At 41.7% G+C, this 25,683-nt stretch overlaps 2 protein-coding genes across 2 annotated transcripts; one reads left to right on the top strand and one right to left on the bottom strand.

Moving 5' to 3' along the window:
• Positions 1-485: 485 nt before the first annotated feature.
• ATP5PB (ATP synthase peripheral stalk-membrane subunit b) lies at positions 486-16,443 on the bottom strand. Its single transcript, XM_069599967.1, has 7 exons — positions 15,833-16,443; positions 15,520-15,556; positions 10,587-10,732; positions 7,560-7,723; positions 7,082-7,207; positions 3,264-3,443; positions 486-841 (listed from the first exon to the last, which is right to left on the bottom strand). Exons 1-7 carry the CDS (start codon positions 15,870-15,872, stop codon positions 764-766), a joined length of 771 nt encoding a protein of 256 aa, XP_069456068.1. The 5' UTR covers positions 15,873-16,443; the 3' UTR covers positions 486-763.
• On the top strand, positions 16,017-25,683 carry WDR77 (WD repeat domain 77). The gene is made up of 10 exons (XM_069599956.1): positions 16,017-16,337; positions 16,589-16,774; positions 18,811-18,952; positions 19,470-19,519; positions 21,733-21,803; positions 21,937-21,991; positions 22,449-22,520; positions 23,091-23,199; positions 23,739-23,807; positions 24,364-25,683. The coding sequence occupies exons 1-10, from the start codon at positions 16,223-16,225 to the stop codon at positions 24,521-24,523; spliced, it is 1,029 nt and encodes a 342-aa protein (XP_069456057.1). The 5' UTR covers positions 16,017-16,222; the 3' UTR covers positions 24,524-25,683.

The raw sequence follows: 25,683 nt of genomic DNA, 5'->3' as shown, positions 1-25,683 counted from the left end.
ATGTTGTCAATCCGATTTCTATAGAAGATGAATATATTAGCCATCAATACTGACCTAAATGATTGTTTTATCCATTTGTTCACAAGTAAATCCTTATAAAAGTATGAGAATTAACTGCAGACAAACCTATGGAAAGGCAGAATTTTCTATCTGTTGGATTCTTGAGAGTAATTTTATGACACATGGAATCCATCGTATTTTCTGCAGAATTACTACTAAAGCAAAAATAAAGTCAACGATATATGATTTCCTTTAGCCATTTTAAGAATACTTAGAAGCTTTAGATGCCCCATAACCTAGCAGCAAGAAATAGCTTACCATTAAAAATTATATAAATAAGATTCAGTTCAGTGACATCTTTAATTTTTACCAATAAATGTTGAAATGATATTTCAGAAAATTATGCATCCTGAAAACCTTTGTTTCAACTGTCACTTTATTGTTAAGATGGCTGAATTAATTACAAATTTAAACTATAACTTTGGTAATTTTTAGCCAGGTACCAAATTTTATTCAAAGAAACTGCTTATTTAAAAGTGATCACAGGACAACTCAAAATGTACAGCAAGATGAATCAGAGAAAGATCTTACTGGCCAATAGATTGTTTCAATTCTCTCACTGTATCAGACTCAAAACTTTTCATTTATAGGAAAGGTAAACTGTAACTTCAGTAGATAACAATACAGAAAGATTTTATCACATTGACTGGTTTCCATTTAGTCAGTCAACTGTTTCTAGCTGTCTCAATAGGGACAGATGTGTTTACATAACTGGCTGAGCTTGCGCCTTCTTTGCGAGCAGCTTTAGATCTGCGATGCACTTGGCGATTGTTTCCTTCTCCTGTGATAAGGAAAGAGAAAGCTGGTTAGACCTTGTCTAATAACACTGTCATTCTAAAAGATACCTCCTATAAAACACTAAGGTTACTATAGAATCTCAAGATGGATTACTGACTTAGAAATCATCCTCTGTCCTCCCCTTCACCTTCTGCCTTCAATCTTTCCCAGCATCAGGGTCTTTTCTAATGAGTCAGCTCTTCGCATCAGGTGGCCAAAATACTGGAACTTCAGCTTCAGTCCTTATAAGGGAATAATCAGGACTGATTTCCTTTAGGATTGACTGGTTTGGTCTTTGCAGTCCAAGGGACTCTCGAGAGTTAGATTCTCCAACATCACAATTCAAAAGCATTAATTTTTGGCGCTTACCTTTCTTTACAGTCCAACTCTCACATCCATACATGACTACTGGAAAAACCATAGCTTTGACTATATGGACCTTTGTTGGCAAAGTAATGTCTCTGTCTTTTAATATGCTGTCTAAGTTGGTCATAGCTTTTCTTCCAAGGAGTAAGCGTCTTTTAATTTCATGGCTACAGTCACCATCTGAGGTGATTTTGGAGCCCAAGAAAATAAAGTCTGTCACTGTTTCCACTGCTTCCCTATTTGCCATGAAGTGATGGGACTGGATGCCATGATCTTCATTTTATGAATGCTGAGAGTTTTAAGCCAACTTTTTCACTCTCTTCTTTCACTTTCATCAAGAGACTCTACTTCCTCTTCGTTTTCTGCCATAAGAGTGGTGTTATCTGCATATCTGAAGTTATTGATATTTCTCCCAGCAATCTTGATTCCAGCTTTACAAAGGGGATAATCAATTATTTAATAAAGCAAAACCAGAGAATAGTTAAAGTGCCCTGCTCATAGCTTTTATGAGTGAAACCTGTCTAGAGGTTGAAGCTAGATAATCCTGTAATCATGTGCCACTGGTTATATTTTACAGCTAATACTTGCTTGAAAAGGGCCAACCTAACAAACATTAGTGATAAACATTGTTAAGAAAGAATAGTTTTTGTCTCTTTTGTACTTTCCAAATTTCTTAAATAAGTATATCACTTTTATATAAAAGAGTATAATTTAAAAAACCAATTCATTAAATATCGATAGACCCTATTTTTCTCCAGCCCGGCATGGTTATGCTGAAAGTAACCAGAAATGCCTAAGTATACTCTTTATTTGGGAAAGAAGAAATCAAGTGATAAACAAGTAAATAAAAATAAATATAGATAAAAATAGAAAACATTTCTGTTCAAGATCAATGAATTTAGCAGCTGAGGAGAGGAAATGGAATAGACATCACAGAATTAGAAAATGGAAGAGGCTCAGAAATAGACTTGTTCAGTTTTTGTTTTACAAAGAAGAATGTTGGTCAGATATGCAGATGACACCACCCTTATGGCAGAAAGTGAACAGGAACTGAAAAGCCTCTTGATGAAAGTCAAAGAGGAGAGTGAAAAAGTTGGCTTAAACCTCAACATTCAGAAAACGAAGATCATGGCATCTGGTCCCACCACTTCATGGGAAATAGATGGGGAAACAGTGGAAACAGTGTCAGACTTTATTTTCTGGGGCTCCAAAACCACTGCAAATGGTGACTGCAGCCATGAAATTAAAAGATGCTTTACTCCTTGGAAGGAAAGTTATGACCAACCTAGATAGCATATTCAAAAGCTGAGATATTACCTTGCCAACAAAGGTCTGTCTAGTCAAGGCTATGGTTTTTCCAGTAGTCATGTATGGATGTGAGAGTTGGACTGTGAAGAAAGCTGAGTGCCGAAGAATTGATGCTGTTGAACTGTGGTGTTGGAGAAGACTCTTGGGAGTCCCTTGGACTACAAGGAGATCCAACCAGTCCATTCTGAAGGAGATCAGCCCTGGGTGTTCTTGGGAAGGAATGATGCTAAAGCTGAAACTCCAGTACTTTGGCCACCTCATGCGAAGAGCTGACTCATTGGAAATGAGCCTGATGCTGGGAGGGATTGGGGGCAGGAGGAGAAGGGGACGACAGAGGATGAGATGGCTGGATGGCATCACCGACTCGATGGACATGACTTTGAGTGAACTCCGGGAGTTCAGGGAGGCCTGGCATGCTATGATTCATGGGGTCGCAAAGAGTCGGACACGACTGAGTGACTGAACTGAACTGATATTGGTTAATGTTTCCCAGATGATGGAACCTGAACATAAGTGGGCTATAACGAGTGTTCTCAATGACCTTTCCACTATGAGTGAGAGTTCTTTTGGTAACCAGACTCTGAGGAAGGAGGAAACCTACCATGGCAGTTGTGCAGCACTTTCTAGGTTACTACTAACCAGGAAAATGAGCCAGGGCTATCCCATTATTGCTAGGCTAAAGACTCCCTGCCAGCTATCCCTATATATCAGAGTTATCAATACAACTCCAGAAGCTTTGAAACATCATGTACCTGCTGTGCAGAGATGCTCTGCACCACATGCTTCTCCACCCAGTTTATCATGTGCTCTTGTTCCTTCTGACGCATCATATTCTGCACAGAGATGTGATAGTCCAGGCGATTCTTTACCTCCCTGTATACTCTATGCAGCCGTTCCCGGTAAGTAACCTCCAAGGCCATAGCAATGTTATTCTGAAGGAAAATTAAGAAGTGATGAAAATTGTTTGCACAAAGGATTACTTCCATTCTGAGGATTCTGCCTCTTAGAACAGCTACCACTTAACTGTATTTTATGCAAAGTTCATTTGTTTAATATGAACAGGTAATACATGCATCCAGTTTAAAAAAAACTAACAGCATATAGTAAAAATATATTTAAAAGTATATACGGTAAAAAATTAAGCCCTCTCCAGCCCCCTCATAGGCTATCATCTTCCTATATTTCTTGTATTTTCTCCCAGAAATACTTAATAAACAAACATACGTATATGTACACACATAAACATCACTTTTACTGGTTATGACATATAGACCCATCTCAGTTTTAAAACTTATATTGGATTCTACTATTTTTGTGTCTCACAACACATAATTTATTTAACCAAGCTCTATTAACAGATCAGGTTGCTTCTAATTCTTTCAACTATATATTGCAGTTTACATCTTTGCAGTTATGTCTGAATATCTGCTGGGTCAAATAATAGCTAACATCTGTTGAGTATCTACTATCTTCTAAACACTGTGTCAATTCAATTACATCTTAAAATCACACCACAGGATAGTTACTACATTCATTTTACAGTGAGGAAAACTGAGGCAGAAACCAAGGAATCTGTCTAAGGTTACAGGGTCATTGAATTATGAAGCCAAGGCCTGAATATGAGGGGTCAGGCTACAAAAGCCATGCTCTTAAAGATCCATTTTAAATTGTGATTAACCCTGTCAAATTCCACAGAAAAGTTGTACTGCTCCATTCTTTCATCAGCAACACAAAGAGCCTGATCAACAGTGTTTATAAAACCTTTACTTTCTGCCATTCTGATAAGCAGAAAAAAATTATCAATTTTAACTGTCATTATATAAGGAGAAAATTTATATACTTAGAAGTCATTTACATTTACTTATACCGTTATAAATTGTTCATGTCCTACGCCTAGTTTTCTCCTGGAATGTCGGTCTATCCTAAGGTAACTACCCTTTTGTGTCACATGGAATGCAAGTGTCCTTTTATCTCTAACTTTGGTTTATGGTAATTTCTACATGCAAAATTTAAATTTTTAAAAATGAGATTAACTTAATAATTTTTCCTCCTATAGTTTTCTGGATTTTTGAAAATTGAGGTATAACTGACATACAATATTGTATTAATTTCAGGTATACAAACGCAATGATTTGGTATTTGTACATATTGTGAAATGATCACCAGAATGAGTTAACACCCATCACTACCCAAGTTTCTGGATTTTGTTGTCTTATTGGAAACATCTTGTCTTTCCAAACGTATTGTATTGTTTTTCAAATTGTCTTTTTCTTCTCTTAAGGTTTCATTTCTAGTTTTTATACCTTTTCTTTTTCTTCTCTAGTATCAGCTACTGCCTCCAGAATAATAATCAACAAAGTGACAGGGACATTGTCATTTTCTAGTCTGTAATGAGAATCCTTATACATCTCCCTGTTAAGTATAACAGTTTGAGATATTAAGCTCAGGTAGGCCCTATCTTCTTTCTCCTCAAATCTCAAATACTACCTTGACTGCCTTCCTGTTCAGCAAATGACCTAACTTCCTATTTCACTGAGAAAAAGGAAACAACTTCACAAACTTGTACCACTATATCAGCTAATCTACCTGAACCCATACTCACATACTTTGCCTTGCTTTAACTATGTAAACTGTTGATGCTCTTGAAGCCAACCCTTCCACCTGCGTACGCCAAGCCCCCTAGCCCTACCGAAGGACACTGCTCTAGCAAATTCCTCCCTATGCATACTCCTTTCTTGCATCAAATTTTCTCTCTACTAATTTCTATCAGATCCTAACATGTAATTATACTTTCTATCTTCTAAAAAATCTCTTTTGATTACTAAATCCTCTCCTCTGAGCTACTAATTTCTTTGCCCAACAATTTCTAACTCCTTCACAATTCTGACAGTGATTTATACCCAGACTCCAATTCTCCTCTTCTATTTTTTTCCTTTAATTTACTCCAACTACTTCACTAAAACAGCCCTCATCAAGGTCTCCAACCTTCATACTGCTAAATCCGATGCCAAATTTTTAGGCCCATTATTACTTGACCATTAAGAAGGGCAATTACAAATTAATCCTTGTTTCCACCAGTTATTTTCCTTCTTGTTCCAGTCTTACAGCTGTTAAGTGCCACTTGTAAGCTCATGATTTCCAAACTCTCCCCAGTGATTCCAGACTCTTGTATCTAATAGCTCTTATTTGGCTAACTCACAGGCATTTCAAACCAACACATGCAAGACTGAAGGCTATTTACAACAAGGCCATCAGAGTGATTCTTCAAAACACCAGTGAGTTCATATCACTCCTCTGCCTAAAAGATTCAATGACTTTCTCTCATTCTGAGTACAAGTCAAAGTTCTCATAGAAGCCTATGAGACTTCATATGATCCAGCCCGTGGCCACTCTCTTCCTTGCTTCCTCTTACCTTCCTCCTCACCCATTCTGCTGCAGCTGTGGTGGCCTTTTCACTTTCCCTTGTCTATGCCGAGCAAGCTTCCAGGGTTAGGGCCCTTGTGATTGTGCTTCCCTCTGTCTGCGATACTATTTCCTCAGACATCGGGTTCAAATATCACATCAGAAGCCTTTCTAAACTGCCGAACAAAACAGTTAACTCCCTCCTCCTAAAATTTCTTTTCCTTTAACATAAATTCATCATTCTACAGGTACTTCACACAAATTGACATTCATATCTGCTTAATTTTTTTTTCCTTTCCTTTTCTCAACCCTTGGCTAGAAAGTAGGCACCAAGAAAGCAGACCTGGTTTTGTTCTCTGCTGTTATCCTAGCACCCTGCCTTGACCAGTGTCCACACTTAAAATATATCTATTACGTATTTCATACTTAAGACTCATTGGAAAAGACTCTGATGCTGGGAGGGATTGGGGGCAGAAGGGGACGACAGAGGATGAGATGGCTGGATGGCATCACTGACTCGATGGACCTGAGTCTGAGTGAACTCCAGGAGCTGGTGATGGACAGGGAGGCCTGGCGTGCTGCGATTCATGGGGTCGCAAACAGCTGGACACGACTGAGCGACTGAACTGAAGTATTTCATAAATAAATAAAAATTTTAACCACTATCATTTGATTCTTACAAAAAGCAACATCTTCAAAAGCCAGGCTTTGTGTGACATATTAGTTATGATGCAGGAACAGTTCTCCGGCTGTAACCTATGCATGAAGAGATTTCTGGGGATTTCAAACATAATGTGCTAAGTATCTTTAGGGATCCTGTTATGTCATAAGACTTTCTTATAACATGCATGCTTGAAATGCATAGCATGTATTTCACCTACTGTATTTTACAGTGAATGTCATTTTTAAATCGGCTTTCTGTGTGGATTTAAAAATGTGTTCTTTTATACTTTTTATTCTCTCTAGTTTTAGAGTAATAATTCTAATTATTTATCCACGTGAGGGGTCTTAGATGTCTAAATAGCTATAACAGCCAATCCCCACCCAAATATTCTTTTTTCCAAGTAAAATATGCTCAGACTATACAACCTTCATATGATTGTAAATTTTTGTTTTAAATATACACAAATGAGTAATTTCACTCGTCTGAGAAAGTTCTGAAACCTACCCTTTGAACATCAAAAAGGTAATGGCGCTTTTGAACCAGTGCCTGCTGTGACTTCTCCATATCAATAGCATCCTGGATTTGTTTGATGGACGCCTGTTTCACCTCTTCCAGTTGGGCAATTTTTTGCTGCAATTATGATATTTACAATAAAGATTAGTGAAAGTATCAAGGGTAATAAAAAGATTCATTTTATACTTCTTCACTTGTGAAAATACCCTTACATACAGAGAACTGCACCAATCCTTAACAAGAGTTGCTCACAGTACCTACGTAGTATCCTGCTGAATGAATAAAACCACGGAAAAGCTAGAGAAAGTCTGGTAGTTTTTAAAAATTTATCTCAAATTAGTAATTAACTAACATTTATAATTGAAATCATTATAATCAGATTCATTTTTTTATCCTTTGTTCCTATCACTTGATGGCTTTGATGTTTCTAGTACTGTCTAAAATGGGAAGTAAGATTTATGATTCTTACCTCATTGAGTTTATCAGCAAATTCCCCAACAGAGGCACCATATTTTTTAACTACATAGACAAGGAACCCTATTGTTGATATGGCAGAGAAGGTCTCTGGAGTTATCACGTATATTTCTTTGGAGAGTAAATATAAGATAAGCCCAGTTCCAAGCACATAGGGTCCTAAAAGGAAAAAAAGAGTTATTTTATGATAGATATGCTATGTCTAAAAGGGTAAGACTGAGAGATATTTCTGCATTTAATTAGTTGAAGGTAAAGGTTTTTTTTTCCTATTTTATTCTTTTTTAAAACTTTTTATTTTGTATTGGGGTATAGGAAGAGGCACAAGCTGGAATCAAGATTGCTGGGAGAAATATTAATCACCTCAGACATGCAGATGATACCACCCTTATGGCAGAAAATGAAGAGGAACTAAAAAGCCTCTTGATGAAAGTCAAAGAGGAGAGTGAAAAAGTTGGCTTAAACCTCAACATTCAGAAAACCAAGATCACGGCATCTGGTCCCACCACTTCATGGGAAATAGATGGGGAAACAGTGTCAGACTTTATTTTGGGGGGCTCCAAAGTCACTGCAGATGGTGATTGCAGCCATGAAATTAAAAGACGCTTACTCCTTGGAAGGAAAGTTATGACCAACCTAGATAGCATATTCAAAAGCAGAGACATTACTTTGCCAACAAAGGTCCATCTAGTCAAGGCTATGGTTTTTCCTGTGGTCATGTATGGATGTGAGGGTTGGACTGTGAAGAAAGCTGAGTGCTGAAGAATTGACGCTTTTGAACTGTGGTGTTGGAGAAGACTCTTGAGAGTCCCTTGGACTGCAAGGAGATCCAACCAGTCCATTCTAAAGGAGGTCAGTCCTGGGTGTTCTTTGGAAGGCCTGATGCTAAAGCTGAAGCTCCAATACTTTGGCCACCTCATGCGAAGAGCTGACTCACTGGAAAAGATTCTGATGCTGGGAGGAATTGGGGGCAGGAGGAGAAGGGAACGACAGAGGATGAGATGGCTGGATGGCATCACCGACTCGATGGACGTGAGTTTGAGTGAACTCCGGGAGTTGGTGATGGACAGGGAGGCCTGGCGTGCTGTGATTCATGGGGTCGCAAAGAGTCAGACATGACTGAGCGACTGAACTGAACTGATAGTCAGTTAACAACAGCATAATAGTTTCAAGTGAACAGAGAAGGGAATCGGCCACATTAATACATGTACCCAGTTAAGCAAAGTTAATAATGATTTTAAACAATCATATTCAAAGATCAAAGCCTAGATGAGAACCAGTAAGGTACAACTGAAAGGACGATAATCCGGACTTAATGCTGGACAATGCAGATGATCTCTGAGCTCAGTTTCCTGAACTGTAAAATGGGAATAGTATCTTCTTGACAGAATTGATGTAACTAAAAAACAATGCATATAGGGTCTAGTACAACTGCTTAACAAACAGGAAGTAGTTTATAAAAATGTCAAGTTACTTTAAGAATAATTTGTGTAGCAAAATATACTATTAATTAAGTGGGGGGGACACTGGTCAGAATAAAATTTATCCACTCTTGCCTATTTACTCAATGTGAATCTGACACTGGAAATAAGCAAAGAAAACAAAACAGACACAACTATAAAGCAGCATGTAAGTAAAAGAACTAAGTAACAGGACTTTCACTTCTTGTAGCACCTTATTATAATGCTTCTAATATGGCCATCTTTTTCTTTAACCAGGTCATGAATTCTGAAAGGATACAAACCATCATGCACCTTTCTTTAGGATTTTCCTCTGTGACTCACAAGATGCTATGTAGGACTTAAGACAGATCTTTAGGGGAAGCAGTTTGCAGTGTTTCTACACAATACAAGTACCAAAGGATGTTAGGACATACTATGAGAATAAAAGGGTTACAATCTTAAATGTGTTTTACCCAGTTTCCCATACAAAGTTTAAACAGGTCACTTAAAAAAAAATCTGCCTTTAGTGTATACATTTTAAATGTGAATTTATTTAAAAAAAGGCCTATCACATGCAGCATTTTTATCACCTATGGAGATCTGATGTTTCTCACAATTTTAATTATGGAAAAGCTATTTTAGGTCATTCCTTGGAGAGATTAAAAAAAAAATCTTTGATACCCAGTGTTTCATGGTCATAGCTGTATTTGGATACAGCAAGAGAAGCAGCGTGTGTAATAAACAGTACACTAAACTTAACTAGAGGACCCATGTTTAAGTGCTACTTAGTCACTAAAGAGAATAAACCTCAGCAAGTTGTCTTCTAGTTCTTCTGGGTAATACAAATGTCTTCATAGAACTGTTATACACATTAAATAAAGTGAAAGCATATTGCATTACAAAAATCAAAGATTTCAGGACAGGTTAGGCCTTTTTAAAAGGAAAAAAACTGGTAAGTCCGGCCCAGTTCTTTTTTCATAATCACACACACAATTACACATATAATACATAGTCTCTATTGCCTTACCTGGCTTTATTTTTATCCATAGTTCTTTCCATCAGTACCTAAAAGTATATTTTATGGTTACTCTTTTTTTTGGGGGGCGGGCATTCCACATGGCTTGAGGGATCTTTGTTCTCTAATCAGGGATCACACCTGGGCCGCTGCTGTGAAAGCACAAGTTCTAACCATTGGATTGCCAAAAAATTCCCTAATTACTCTCATTTCTTTATTGTCTATCCTATAAAACAAAGTATGTTCCATGATGGCAGGCACTTTAGTTCACCACTGTATGCCTAGAACAGTGCCTAGGATAGGGCAGGCATTCAATAAATTTGGTGTATCAACAAATAGAGACAATGCTATAAAATCAAGTTAAAAGCCCCAACAAAATAAGTAATTTGGACAAAATTGTCCAAAGACAAGTTAAAGCAATCAAATCAATGGTTACACTGAATCACTTCCGCACTTTACTTTTGAAAACAGCTGACTTGATTTTTCTGGTGTAAGAAGCCACTAAAATTCTAGATTAACATAAACAAGAGCATCCAAACATACTATCAAACACTGGGCAAATGCTCACCTGTTACACCAGTTTTAGGATAAAGGAACTGGAAGAATTCCTCAGGGATCAGCCCAAAACGAACTTTCCCTCCATGTTCAGGAAGAGGTGGTACAGGGGCAAGACTTGGCTGCCCTGTGTGAAAGATCCTCGTTGCCTGTAATACCCTATGGGTAAGAATTATACAAATTTAAAGCCTATTCTTTAAAGAGAATACAACATATGAACAACTGTAGAAAGAATGGATAGCGATGAGGATTAAGGTAGTTTCCCACTGTCCTAACGGAGAGAGAACAAACCAAGAACAGGAAGGCCAGGGTCCAATAATTAGCTGTGACAAGGAGAAACAACTTACTTAAAGCTTTATGTAATCTTCTACCCAATACTAGAATTCCTCTGTTAAATCTCATAGATCATCTGTCTAGCACCTTACACATCTATTACCAGCACTAAAATATGTAAGAACACAGACTCTGCAGCCAGACTATCTGGGTTCAAATTCTAATTTATGCTTTTGTAATCTGTGATTTCTCTAAGTAAAGTAAAATAAAGAATGTGACCTTAGAAGGTTGTTGTGAGGATTAACTGAGTTAAAAATGTGAAGTATATTGAACGGTGCTCAGCATATGTTAAAGTTTTATGTAAATGGTTAGTTATTACATAGCTACCATGTTGTGAGCTCCCTGATGGCAAGAACTTTGACCATTCTGAATATACTCTGTGATGGGGTGCTAAACAACCACTAAGTGAAACATACTTTTGCAGTGTTGGATATCTCTATGTTCATCCTCTGAACTGCTATGTACATCCTTAAAACTTCTATTGATTAGTTCTAATTTTATTCATTTATTATGTAAGATAACACCCATGTATCTGGGTTAAATAAACATCTCAGTTCCTTCACAAACCTGATTGTCCATTACAAGCAGCAATCTGGTTTTAATATGCAACATCTGCCACCAGATGTTGGCAATTTGATCTCTGGTTCCTCTGCCTTTTCTAAATAAAGCTTGAACATCTGGAAGTTCACGGTTCACGTATTGCTGAAGCCTGTCTTGGAGAATTTTGAGTATTACTTTACTAGCATGTGAGATGAGTGCAATTGTGCGGTAGTTTTCAGCATTCTTTGGCATTGCCTTTCTTTGGGATTGGAATGAAAACTGACCTTTTCCAGTCCTGTGGCCACTGCTGAGTTTTCCAAATTTGCTGGCATATTGAGTGCAGCACTTTCACAGTGTCATCTTTCAGGATTTGCAATAGCTCAACTGGAATTCCATCACCTCCACTAGCTTTGTTCGTAGTGATGCTTCCTAAGGCCCACTTGACTTCACATTAGTTGGACACAAAGCCTCTCCCTAACTGGCTGCCTTAGCTACTAAAGCCCTCAGCTACTCTTGTCTAAGAAAGTTAACAATCAAAACCTGGTCTCTTGGCTTCTCCTCAAATACCCCTTCAACCCAGTCCCCCCCTGCTGCTTTTAAAGTTTTTAAAATACAAATGTGACTTTAAAACTCTCCAACAGGCTCTCCTTCTGGCCATAGTAAACAAAGTACTTAATATAGTATACGTGATTCAGCACCTGTCAAGTTTTATAGCCTCCTCTTCCTTCATTCTCCTACTCTCCAGCCATATGCAAGTACTTACAGCTTTCCCAGATGTTCAACCTGGTTTTAGAAAAGGCAGAGTAACAAAGATCAAATTGCCAACATCCACTGGAACATCGAAAAAGCAAGAGAGTTCCAGAAAAACATCTATTTCTGCTTTATTGACTATGGTAAAGCCTTTGACTGAGTGTATCACCAAAAACTGTGGAAAATTTTGAAGGAGATGGGAATACCAGATCACCTGACCTGCCTCCTCAGAAATGTGTATGCAGGTCGGGAAGCAACAGTTAGAACTGGACATGGAACAACAAACTGGTTCCAAATAGGAAAAGGAGTACGTCAAAGCTGTATATTTGACTTATATGCAGAGTACATCATGAGAAACGCTGGGCTGGAGGAAACACAAGCTGGAATCAAGATTGCTGAGAGAAACAGCAATAACCTTAGATATGCAGATGATACCACCCTGATGGCAGAAAGTGAAGAAGGACTAACGAATGTCTTGATGAAAGTGAAAAAGTTGGCTTAAAGCTCAACATTCAGAAAACGAAGATCATGGCATCTGGTCCCATCACTTCATGGGAAAAAGATGGGGAAACAGTGGAAACACTGGCTGACTTTATTTTTCTGGACTCCAAAATCACTGCAGATGGTGACTGCGGGCATGAAATTAAAAGACGCTTATTCCTTAGAAGGAAAGTTATGACCAACCTAGACAGCATATTAAAAGCAGAGACATTAATTTGCCAACAAAGGTTCATCTAGTCAAGGCTATAGTTTTTCCAGTGGTCATGTATGGATGTGAGAGTTGGGCTATAAAGAAAGCTGAGCGCCAAAGAATTTATGCTTTTGAACTGTGGTGTTGGAGAAGACTCTTGAGTCCCTTGGACTGCAAGGAGATCCAACTAGTCTATCCGAAAGGAAATCAGTCCTGAATATTCATTGGAAGGACTGATGTTGAAGCTGAAACTCTAATACTTTGGCCACCTGATGCGAAGAACTGACTCATTTAAAGACACTGATGCTGGGAAAGATTGAGGGCAGGAAGAGAAGGGAATGACAGAGAATAAAATGGTTGGATGGCACCATCGACTCGAGACATGAGTTTGAGTAAACTCTGGGAGTTGGTGACGGACAGGGAGGCCTGGCGTGCTGCAGTCCATGGCAAAGAGTTGGACACAACTGAACAACTGAACTGAACTGACAGCTTTCCCTGGTGGCTCAGATGGTAACGAATCTGCCTGCAGTACAGGAGACCTAGGTGTGATCCCTGGGTCAGGAAGGTCCCCTGAAGGAGGGAAGAGCAACCGACTTCAGTATTGTTGCCTGGAGAATCCCACGGACAGAGCCTGGTGCGCTATAGTCCATGGGGTTGCAGAGTCAGACACAACTGAAGAGACTTAACGTGCACAGTTTTCAAAATAAAAAAGACTGCCTCATGCTGCTTCTACTTGGTATGCCTTTCACTTAAGGACTGCCAAGACCAACCAGCCTTTAGAATATCTCAAGTATATCCTTTACAAAGGCTTCTCTAATTGTGGGCCAACACTTAATTCATTCAACAAAACATTTACAGACTCTCTACTTATGTTAGGCACCAACAATATAACAATAAGCAAAGTCTCAGCCTTAGACATTCTAGTGGGGATTTGGAGTGTTGAGAATGTATATGCGCACACACAATTTCAGACAGCTGTAAATTCCATGTAAATTAGAGAGGGAAAGGGCTAAGGAGCAATGTGTCGGGCGGGAGAGAGGCTTTTTTGGGGGCGATTAGGTGACATCTGAGCTAATGACCAGGAAAACAGAGAACAACAAGTACAAAGATCTCGAGGAAACAATAAGCTTGGCAGTTTTTGGAAGAATGGTAAGAATGTCAGTATGGCTGAGAATGAGCTAAAAACAGAAGGTAAGAAGATAAATCAAGAGGTAGGATGGGGTCAACTCATGTTGAACCTTCTGGGTTACTGTAAGTTTGGATTTTATTTCAAGTGGAACAGGCAGCTCTGGAGGGTTTTGCAAGGAAAGGGTGGGGAAAGGACATAATCCCTGTGACTCCTGTGATAATGGCCTGTAATGGGAGAATAATATAGATTCAAGGAGACTAGACAGGAGACAACTGAAATGGCCTAGGTGAAACGTGATGGTGGTTCATACTCCAGTAGTAGTGGTAGTGAAAGAATGGTCAGAGTCTGGATATAAGAAGAAAGAAGTGCCTTATGAATGCATTAGATATGAAATGTGAACGAGAAATCAAGGATGTTCCTCACATCTTATACATGTATTTATTACCTATGCAACAAAGAGCTGTTTGTCTGTATGGAATCTTTCTTCTTTGAAATGTTGGAAGCAACCAATTAGTCTTACTTCATTTAACTACAGATAAACCAAAACCACCTTTTCAAGACACAGGACTGTTATCAAATTTTGCAAGATTTAGGATGAAGTCCGGAAGTAAAAAGAAATTACAATGAAAACTGACATGTTTTATGACATAATATTAATAACAGGTTCTAACATTAAGCACATAATAAGCACATGTTATGTACCAAGCACTGTTTTTAGAGTTCCCAGGAACGTCCCTTAATTCTCATAATCCATAACAAACTGTTCTCTCTATTTTGCGTATGGAGAAATTAAGGTCCCACAGCTTGTTAAGCAGAGGAGCCAAGTTTACTCTCAGCTTCGGAGTCCTCATTGTAAACTGCTCTATAGCTACCTCCTCTGCTGTGTGAAGGTAGGTACTTAACCATATAATTTCTTTAGTTTTGGTTATGGAGGTGCAAGATAAATATTTGCTGAAATACTGAATAATTTCTCTGATCTGACAGTAAAATTTGGAATCTGGGAGACAGATTAAAAACTACACGTTTCATTTTTCAATTTAACAAAACTTGCCCTTGGATATGCAATCTAATGGCACCCCACTCCAGTACTCTTGCCTGGAAAATCCCATGGACGGAGGAGCCTGGTACGCTGCAGTCCACGGGGTCGCATAGAGTCGGACACGACTGAAGCGACTTAGCAGCAGCAGCAGCAACCCCGATACAGGTTGCGGCAGCTCTGTCTAGCTGAAGGTCACAAGGGAGAGGGGCGGGGCTCAGGAGACACCAAAACCAGTTTCTAAACAGTTTAGTTAGCACACATTACTTTTTCTCTTAACCTCTACTATTAGATGATACAATAGTGTTCCAGGCAGTTACAGAATCACACGTGAATTAGACGTTAAGCGTTCCAATATAACCAAAATAAAGGTAATTATTGGCTTAAAGCTAAAAGCAGATTAACCCAGAAGTGAAATGAGGTGATAAAGCAAGGGCCAAAGGAAATATTACATCCCTTACACTTACCCTGGACCGAGGAAGGCTGCGTTCTTCAGAGACGGGGCTACAAAAATACGAAGCGTAGGTTAGCAAGGTCACGGTGAAATCTGGTTTGCCCCTTCCTCGGCCCCACAGAACTCAATCACTAAGGCCATGTGTCCTCCATTCCTACCCCCAGGACCCCACACTCACCTTCTGAGCGGCGCTACTCACTCTTCACTCAGACCCAAGTCTCACTGCGCTTTTCTTCACGCCCTTTCCTCCCACCCGCTCCAAGCAACCACAGACGCCTTGTTTTACAATCACCCTGCTATCCAGGACCAGGGTGTGTACTTCTCACCTGCTGCGGCGGCGGCAGAAAGTACCACCCGGGACAGCATTGTCAGGTAGCGTTCGCACAGCAATCTTCCCGCCCCAGTGACCCCGACAGAAGAAACTGTCAGGGACAGAAGCAAGATGGACGCTCACAAGTCTCGCGAGAAGAGAACTTCGTGCCCTCTCCGTCAACTTCCCGTCTTTTTACCCCTCGCGATAAGAAGCAGAGAGCCGGTTGCGGGAGGGTGCAGGCGGGAAAGCCGGCTGGGCTCTTAGAAGCAGCTCTCGCGAGATGTAGGGAGGCTGTAACTTGCCTAGAGGGGCGGAGGCCGGAGAGGAACCACGTGGGGACTCCTGGAGCTGAATCTCAGGCGGGCATCCAGTCTGGGTCTAGATTGAAGTTGGAACCGTGGAGATGCGGAAGGAAACACCGCCGACCCTAGTGCCCCCGGCAGCCCGGGAGTGGAACCTTCCCCCTAATGCTCCCGCTTGTATGGAGCGGCAATTGGAGGCTGCGCGGTACCGGTCTGGTGAGCCTGGGTCCTAGGCCGGGGAGTTTCCTTATCCCACCCCGGAGTGCCCCTTCCCGGGAATAAACCTTCCAGCCCGCACCTCGATTCCCCCGCTTGCCAGCCTGACCCCTGCTTCGCTTCGCTGAGCTCACCCCAGCCGTGCCCCGCGTTCCCGGGCTCGGGTCCAGATGCATCTAGCGGGCTGCTGGGCGGTTACCAGGGAAACGAGCCTCTCCACTCCTCATGCTGACATCTTGTATCTCCTTTAGATGGGGCGCTTCTGCTTGGGGCTTCCAGCCTGAGTGGCCGCTGCTGGGCTGGCTCTCTCTGGCTTTTCAAGGACCCTTGTGCCGCTCCGAACGAAGGTTTCTGCTCTGCTGGAGTCCAGACGGAGGCCGGAGTGGCTGACCTCACTTGGGTAGGGGACCGAGGTATCCTAGTGGCTTCTGATTCAGGTGGGTCACTTGCTCCTCAGCTGTACAGGTGGAATGGAGGTCGGGCTGGGCTCAATTTTTAATGTCCCATACTCGGTGAAGGGATTCCAGGTGAGATGCTTCAAATCCTAAAAGATGATGTAGTTAAAGTGCTGCACTCAATATGCCAGCAAATTTGGAAAACTCAGCAGTGGCCACAGGACTGGAAAAGGTCAATTTTCATTCCAATCCCAAAGAAGGGCAATGTCAAAGAATGTTCAGATTCACACGATTGCACTCAATTCACATGCTGGCGAGGTAATGCTCAAAATCCTCCAAGCTAGGCTTCAACAGTATGTGAACTGAGAACTTCCAGACGTTCAAGCTGAATTTAGAAAAGACAGAGGAACCAGAGATCAAATTGTCAACATCCACTGGATCATAGAAAAAGCTAGAGAATTTCAGAAAAACATCTACTACTTCATTGACTTATGCTAATGCCTTTGACTATGTGGATCACAGTAAACTGTGGAAAATTCTTAAAGAGATGGGAATACCAGACCATTTTACCTGATAAACCTGTATACAGATCAAGAAGTGACAGTTAGAACTGGGTGTGGAAAATTAGAACTGGACAGGTTCCAAATTGGGAAAGGAGTATGTCAAGGCTGTTTATTGTTACCCTGCTTATTTAACTTATATGCAGAGTACATCATGGGAAATAACAGGCTGGATGAAGCACAAGCTGGAATCAGGAGAGAGATCAATAACCTCAGATATGCAGATGACACCCTTATGGCAGAAAGTGAAGAGTAACTAAAGAGCCTCTTGATGAAGGTGAAAGAGGAGAGTAAAAAAGCTAACTTAAAACTCAACATTCAGCAAACGAAGATCATAGCATCCGGTCCCATCACTTCATGGCAAATAGATGGGGAAACAATGAAAACAGTGGCAGACTTTATTTTCTTGGGCTCCAAAATCACTGTGGATGGTGCCTGCAGCCATGAAATTAAAAGACGCTTGCTCCTTGAATGAAAAGCTACAATAAACCTAGACAGCGTATTAAAAAGCAGAGATATCACTTTGCCCACAAAGGTCCAATATAGACAAAACAACTTTTTTTTCTAGTCATGTATGGATGTGAGGGTTGGACCATAAAGCAGGCTGAGTGCCAAAGAGTTAATGCTTTGGAACTGCAGTGCTGGAGAAGACTTTTGAGAGATCAAACCAGTCAATCCAAAAGGAAATCAACCCTGAATATTCTTTGGAAGGGCTAATGCTGAAGCTGAAGCTCCAGTACACTGGCCAACTGATGCAAAGAACCAACTCATTGGAAAAGACCCAGATGCTGGGAAAAACTGAAGGCAGGAGGAAAAGGGGACGACAGAATATTTGATGGTTGGATGGCATCACTGACTCATCAATGGACATGAGTTTGAGCAAACTCAAGGAGTTAGTGAAGGAGAGGGAAGCCTGGTGTGCTGTAGCCCATGGGGTCACAGGGAATTCGATGTGACTTAGAGACTGAACAATAGCAACAACATACTCCTTGCTTGGGGGAGCTTGAAGGTTTTGGTCCCAAAGGAGAATAACTGTGTGGGTAGGATATACCCGTCCCAAGATTCTAAATTGGTGGAAATTTCTAGCAAAATTCATAACAAAATTAAGACATGAATGAAACTGTTTTTCTCTGTATCCACCCAACATCAAGGATGATATTGATCTTAAAGATGATGCTGAAACCAGTCTATGCTCTTTCCATTTCTTCCCAGTTTCTTACATGTCTTCATTCTGCTTTCTTTGTTTTGAATGTCAGACTTAGTGGAAAAACCAGTGGAGGGTTTCATGTTTAAAAGAAAAAAAGAATAGAGGTGTTGGCAGGCATTGCATGGAAGGATAAAGCTGGGACAATTAATGTCCAAATAACTGGGACTATTTAATAATACTAAACTGTGTGCTGTTCATATCATTGTGGAGGTGTCATCCTTGTCTCTCAAGAACTTAGCATCCTAGAAGTGAAGTGCTGTCTTGGTGTAACCCCAGCTTGTTTCCTTCACCGTCTTCCCCACCCTCAACAGGTGCTGTTGAATTGTGGGAGCTGGATGAGAATGAGACGCTCATTGTCAGCAAGTTCTGCAAGTATGAGCACGATGACATCGTGTCTACAGTCAGTGTCCTGAGCTCTGGCACACATGCTGTCAGTGGTAGCAAAGACTTCTGGTGGGTCCCCACTCTCATTGCTCCTGTTTCTGGGCCTTCTTTGGGTGTCTTAGGTGTCACATTAGCCTCACTAAGTAATGTTTTGGGCTCATTATAAGAACCCAGTGACTAATTATGGCATACCTGTAAGGTTTCTTGGACTTCCCTGGTGGCTCAGACGGTAAAGCGTCTTGCTTACAATGAGGGAGACCTGGGTTCAATCCCTGGGTCGGGAAGATCCTCTGGAGAAGGAAATGGCAACCCACTCCAGTACTCTTGCCTGGAAAATCCCGTGGACAGAGGAGCGTGGTGGGCTATAGTCCATGGGGTTGCAAAGAGTCGGACAGGACTGAGCGACTTCACTTTCACTTTCATAAGGTTTCTTATAAGGTTTTCTTAGAGATTTTGCAGTCCATTGTAAAAGTAGACTGTACTGGTAGTCCCGTAGACGACAGAGATGTAGGAATACATATTTGAATACGTGTTTTTATGTATATAGTATAGGTCAAATGAAGTCTCTGTTTCCTTTGCTTCTTAGCATCAAGGTTTGGGACCTTGCTCAGCAGATGGTTCTGAATTCATACCGAGGTGAGTGCATCTTCTTTCCTTTTTAGTCCCTGTTGTAGCTATTCTGTTTTTATTCTCTCCTTTGTGCTCTTTGGGCTTTCCTTGGATGTCAGTGACACCAATTCTTTGCTCTCCTGCCTGGTAGTTTTCTTCCAAAACTATGGTCAAGTCCCGATGTCGACTCTAGCTCTTAATCTCCCTATATCTTTTTAATCGATAGGCTCATCACCTTCTTGATCACCTGAGGCTCAAACTCTCAGTCCTCTTCCACTCCTCCTTTTTCCTTCTATCAGTTGGTCCCCAAGTTCTTTGGAATTGTTTTCCATTTGGTCACTGACCTTCCTTTTCATTTCTTATGCTCCCGTTTACATTCAGTCTTTCTCTCGCCTAGACTGTGGTACTCATGTCATCTCCTGACCTGTCATCTTTGGCCTTTCACTGGTGTCTTGCAGCTTGCAGGTTGATATCTCAGGTTTGTGTCATGGCATTCAAGCCTCTTTACTGTCATTCCTCCTTCAAGCATATCGTGCTACCTAAACCCAGTCACAGTACATCTGAGGCATTCTTCAAGTATAAACTCTGATACTCATGAATCTTGAACTTTTAGAGTATTCCTATCCATAAATTCTTGTTTTTGGAGGATGAGAGCCATCATTTTCTATTAACTTTCCTCTTTTTGCTCACTTTCATTAACAGCAGTAGCAGTTAACTTTGTTTGGGGAGCCATTCTTCATGAAGATACCAGATCTTAATGAAGATAATGTATAGGGCATTAGTGTATGTGTGACTGAAAGACGTAGACATAGGTGATAACTAGTTCCCTCACTGCCTATCTCTGCCAATTCTAACTGCAAAGTGTATGATTCAGTTACGTGCAAAGCAAAACCACAAACTCACACGTTTCCTGGAGTTTCAGACAGTTAGATAATAATGTTAAAATGCCAGTGTTCAAAGTCTACTATATTAGCCTTTTCTTTCATAGACATATGATATGCTTTTCTGGCCAATGCTAAATAAACACTTGCCCCTTACAGCCTTTTTCATTAGTTCTTTTTTTTTTTTTCTTAATTTAAATTAAAAAAAAATTGAAGTATTGTTGATTTACTGTGTTGTGACAGTTCTTTGTGTTTATTCGTATTCCCCCCACTGATTTCAGGTTCCCTAAAGGCAGAGGCCCCACGTAGTTTTTCATCTTTCGTCCTCCCCGATGGTGCTTGCCCCAAAGCTTTCTTTCAAGTGAGCAGTACATTCCTGTTCTTAATGCTGGCTTTCTGTGGATTCTGTGGAAGGTGGCTTGAACCTACACTTCTATCTCAAGGCAGAGCCACATCTATCTTAGACTATGGTTAAATCACTTTGGAGAAGGTGGTTTCCACAGCCGGTAATTAACATTTAGAATGACCTTTAACATTCTTAGCGTGCAGCCCTAAAAGAATTTTGAAAAACTGTACCCTTTCAAATGTTTTTAAATTAGTACCTAAATACTTGTGTTCGTGGTGTGGCCAAGAAAGGTCAGCCTCCTTCACAGAATTTTACCCAGATGCTCTTTCTTTTCTTCTTTGGCTCTTACAAAAACCCTCTTTTGGTTTAGTATTTAGGTTTTTATGCTCTGAACATCACACCACGATACAGTTTGGGGAGGAGGAGAGGTGTGTGTTTCTTTTACACATGGGAGAAGGATGACTGAGAGTAGAGGTCTGCAGTGCTGGCAGACCACAGGCAGCTGCTTGGTTTGGTATGGGGAGAAAACTTTGGAGAAATGCCCTTAAAACTGCGAGTGTCCAGGACTCCCTTGCGAGTCTTCGCACGCTACCTGGAGGCACGTGTGCTTGTGCTGTCTAGGCTGTCTCTACTGTAAATCCCTCTACCGATCAGACTCAGCCTTTACCATTCATGTCTTTCAGTTCTGTTCCGTTCAGTCGCTCAGTCGTGTCCGACCCTGTGACCTCATGGACTTAGTACGCCAGGCTCCCCTGTCTATCATGAACTCCTGGAACTTACTCAAACTCATGTCTACTGTAGCCGTTCATTTTCCTGCAAGTCTACTGAGGTTTTATAATGCTATCAACATTTCCTCTTAGGTATCCAAACTCACGGAATTTGTTCATTTGCATCATAAGACTAGCTAGGGCTAGTTCTCACAGCCTCCCTCCTACCCCGTCATAGTATCTGGGCTTCTTGATAAGATTGCTTTCATCTCCTCTGTCATACTTCTTGTTCTCTCTCCTCTACAGCTCACTCAGGGCAGGTCACCTGTGTTGCTGCCTCTCCCCACAAGGATTCTGTGTTTCTTTCATGCGGTGAGGTAAGATATAGCCGCTTTTCCTCTTCCCATCCCTGACCACACCCGAACCCTTTAGACCTAAGTCTAGCATGGACAGCTTCTGGCCAGCAGCTATTTTTGGATTGTGAAGCCCTTTTTCTATTCCTTCTTCTAGGACAATAGAATTTTACTGTGGGATACCCGCTGTCCAAAGCCAGCATCACAGATGGGTGAGTCTGAGAGCTGGTGGTGGGATGATGGTACTAGGAACCCACCTGGAAGAGACCTCCCTTGGCCAGAGTCAAAGGCAAAGCTACCAGATGCCCAGTCACTGACATGAATGATCTAATTGCTTTCTTTCCCACTGAGGTTCATGTTGTGCAATGGGTCCCAAGAGGAAGGGCTAGTTCCTGAGGGTGGGTGTAATTGATATTTCCTGGATGGGCGAATAAAGGGGCCAGAGTTGTCAACTTCATGCTTTACGTTGAAACTTGCCTGTGACTCAGGTCTGGAAAGAGCAGGAGGCTGATAGGTTGTGAGGGTCAAGAGTGAGGATGGGACTGCCTTAGCAGAACTTGGGAAACTGAATTAAGGTGCTCCTGGGATTTAGAGTGACTTCACCACCAAAGCTTCTTCTCAAAGCTGAGGTCAGAGTTTTGTTCCAGACCCTTCTTCTCTCCTTCACAGGCTGCAGTGCCTCTGGCTACCTTCCTACCTCCCTGACTTGGCATCCTCAGCAGAGTGAAGTCTTCGTCTTTGGTAAGGCAGCATGTCCAACTGTGTGTTGACTCTGGGAAGGGGAGAATAAGCAAGAAAGCCACTCCATGGTGCACGGGGCTCTGGCTGCTCAGTCTGTCAGCACACTTGAGCACTCAGTGAAGTACGCTAATGGGGGTGTGCAGAGGTAGGATGATCCAAAAGTCATTTTAGTTCAGCTTTAAAGAACATGGTAATTTTTATTCTAGAAGATTTGATTCCTGATTGTTTGCTGTGGCTCTTACATTCATGGCTAGAAGTCAATGGGCCACAAAGCAGGAGGACTGTTACCTAGGAAATCCTGCTGTATAGTAGGGAATGGTTATGCTAACATGGTGATCTGGCTGTGTATTCTGTGATGTAGTTTGTAGTTAACACAACAGTTATCTCATCCAATAGTTTTAATTTTCACAACCCTCAAATGACTAATTATTCCTACTTTACCAAAGAGGAAATGGATGCTCAGAACAGTTAACTTTTTCAAGATTGAAGAACCAGCATTCAACTACAGATCTGGCTAGTCCAGAGTCCATTCTCTTAACCCTCTTGACATACTGCGTCTTCTTCCTTCAGGTGATGAGAATGGGACTGTCTCCCTTGTGGACACCAAGAGTGCAAGCTGTGCCCTCAGCTCTGTTGTGCACTCCCAGTGTGTCACTGGGCTGGTGTTCTCCCCACACAGGTACTGCTCTTTGTCATCAAGGGCCTGGTAGATACGAAAGGGAAGAGTGAGGGAGAATACTTGTGTTGGCATAGCATTAGCTGATGGGTGGTTCCTTAAAACAGACACTGTTTTAGCTGAAGACCCTAGTAAGTGAAAGATCTCTTAAGACTGTAGTCCGTTTTTTGTGTTGTATGGTCTCTGACTGCAGATGGCTAAAACACGGTCTTGTTCCTGCTCAGCACCCCAAATGACTTATGCTATGGGCTTCTAGGGCTGTGTGGTTGGAAAGCCTGTGTTTCTGGGTTATTGCTGAAGCTACAGGGAGGCACCAGATGGGATGGTTAGTTGCAGGGATGGCTCTCTGCCCTAGCTTTGCTCCATTTTCCTCATCTTCCCTTGAAACTTGTACTGTAGACCTGAGTGGTAGTCAGGCTTTAAAGCAAAGTGGGGATCAAGCTGCCTTCTCTGGTCACTTTAGCGTGGGGTTTGGGGACTGCCTAGTCAAATTTTGTCCTGATACCTATGAACTGATCTTTTGCAAACTTCTTCTCTCCTAGTGCTCCCTTCCTGGCCTCTGTCAGTGAGGACTGCTCACTTGCTGTGCTGGACTCAGGCCTTTCCGAGGTGTAAGTGTGACGCGGACCCTATGATCAGGGGTCATGGAGGGACCAGCAGATGGCTGGGTCTTTTTATCCTTCGGAAAAGCACGTTGTCTCTTTCAGGGAGACTTGGTGATGGAGGCAGGCTAGCTGTTGACTATCTCCCTGTTCCAGGGACTGACTCCCAAGCTCTGGGCCTGGTAGAGGAATGTGGTGTTGGGTGGGATTCCTGAGCCTGGCATTCCAGCGATCTCTCAGAAAGGGACACTGTGTGCTTTTTGCACCAAGTACCACGTGTAGGAATGCAGCCTGCTATAGGATAAAAGGCCCCAGACACAAGATCTGAGGGTACTGCCTTCTTTGCCATGAGATGCTGTCTGACCCTGACTCACATCATACCCTTGCTCTAGCTGTCATTTCTCCTATGAAAATAGGGCACTGGATTGGATGATGGAGTCGTCTTTGCCTGGCTACACTGATGGCCTGATGACTAGGTCATATATATGGTGAAGTGGGTGCTTTCCATTTCTCATTTTTTCTTCTGTCTCTTACCAAGCCCACACTTTTCTTTGTTCTCTTGTAGGTTTAGAAGCCGAGCCCACAGAGACTTTGTGAGAGATGCTACTTGGTCCCCGCTCAATCACTCCCTTCTTACCACAGTGGGCTGGGACCATCAGGTCATCCACCATATCCTGCCCACAGAACCTCTCCCAGAGCCTGGACCTAAGAGTGCTGCTGAGTAGATTGGATTTCAGACAAGAAGTGAATCCCCCATGAGTATCCACGCCCTTTGCCCCTGCCCTCTCAGTTTATGAGACAACAGAGGAGCCTTATGCAGTATGTTGGTACACCACATCTGTGCAGTTCAAAGGCGCTGTGTCTCAGCCTAGGGGAGGCTGGATCCTGGGGTCCTGTAGTCAGGGAAGAAAAATTCCCTTGAACATGGATGTGTGTGTGTCTGAGTGTGTGTTTAGATACGTAGTCTTTGTAGGTGGGGGAAGGGAGAAAAATATCCATCCCGTGTCTTCCCAGAGCCCAATCCTCCCCACGCCCTAAAAATTAGCAAGGGATTTTTATGCTTCCCGCTGTAGCTGTGCATTAGGAATTGGCCATGTCTGAGGTACGGGATGTGGGCATTCCTGGATTCTCGGAAACTGCTCATAGAGATAGGAGCAACTTTATTTTTTTATAGAGCTTAATTCAGCTTTATCATGAGCAGTACTTCCATTTACATCCAGTCCAGCCCACCTTAAGGAAGAGCCAGGACACTCACCACAGTTTTATGCATCTCCTTGTTATTAAACCGAGCCAGAAGTCCAGTTTCTGGCCGAATGAGAAGTTTGGCTGGTACCCATGTAATGCCCCTCACTGCCGCCGCCCGCGTGGAGTTGTGTTGATGAGGATGCATGTATTTCTGTCGTAGATGCCATAGAAGAGGTTCAGGATGGAGAGCTTAGAAGCGGTTCAGTTAAAAACTGACATAGACCTACATAGGGATGTCTGCCACCTTCCCACCTGAAAACAGCCTGGGGCCTGACCGTTTTTGCCTCTGGGTCCCTATCTCTGGACATAGGAAACCTGAATGCTATTTGGGGGGACTCTGAAGAGTTTAAATACAGCATCAGAGAGAGAAGTACTGGTCAGTGAAATAAAAAGTTGATTCATCGTTGGCTTGTCTTTTGAAGCATGTGTGTTATGTGCAGTTAGACATGTCACTTACATGAGTCATCAAGATACCTATCTTAGAGCCCGTTACTTTTTCATGTGCTTCCCCAGCCCCCCAGAGTAGCTAGTTGAAACTTAAGGTAAATATTTGTTTACTGAATTGGTGGCTGCTGCCACTTAGAAGTTATGGATTAATTACTGATTGTATTGAAACTAAATTAAATCAATTACGTACTTT

The sequence above is a fragment of the Ovis canadensis genome, chromosome 1 (assembly GCF_042477335.2).
Source record: "Ovis canadensis isolate MfBH-ARS-UI-01 breed Bighorn chromosome 1, ARS-UI_OviCan_v2, whole genome shotgun sequence".
NCBI lineage: Eukaryota > Metazoa > Chordata > Mammalia > Artiodactyla > Bovidae > Ovis > Ovis canadensis.
This window is presented reverse-complemented; position numbering and strand designations above follow the sequence as displayed.

Excerpts from the sequence above, each read along its gene's own strand:
- WDR77 (XM_069599956.1), top strand. The coding sequence starts at position 16,223 with ATGCGGAAGGAAACACCGCCGACCCTAGTGCCCCCGGCAGCCCGGGAG. Across the intron at positions 16,775-18,810 it reads CCTAGTGGCTTCTGATTCAG|GTGCTGTTGAATTGTGGGAG; the intron begins GTGGGTCACTTG and ends CACCCTCAACAG. Across the intron at positions 21,992-22,448 it reads AAAGCCAGCATCACAGATGG|GCTGCAGTGCCTCTGGCTAC; the intron begins GTGAGTCTGAGA and ends TCTCCTTCACAG.
- ATP5PB (XM_069599967.1), bottom strand. The coding sequence starts at position 15,872 with ATGCTGTCCCGGGTGGTACTTTCTGCCGCCGCCGCAGCAG. Across the intron at positions 3,444-7,081 it reads ACCTTTTTGATGTTCAAAGG|AATAACATTGCTATGGCCTT; the intron begins GTAGGTTTCAGA and ends ATTTTCCTTCAG. Across the intron at positions 842-3,263 it reads AGAGCATCTCTGCACAGCAG|GAGAAGGAAACAATCGCCAA; the intron begins GTACATGATGTT and ends TCCTTATCACAG.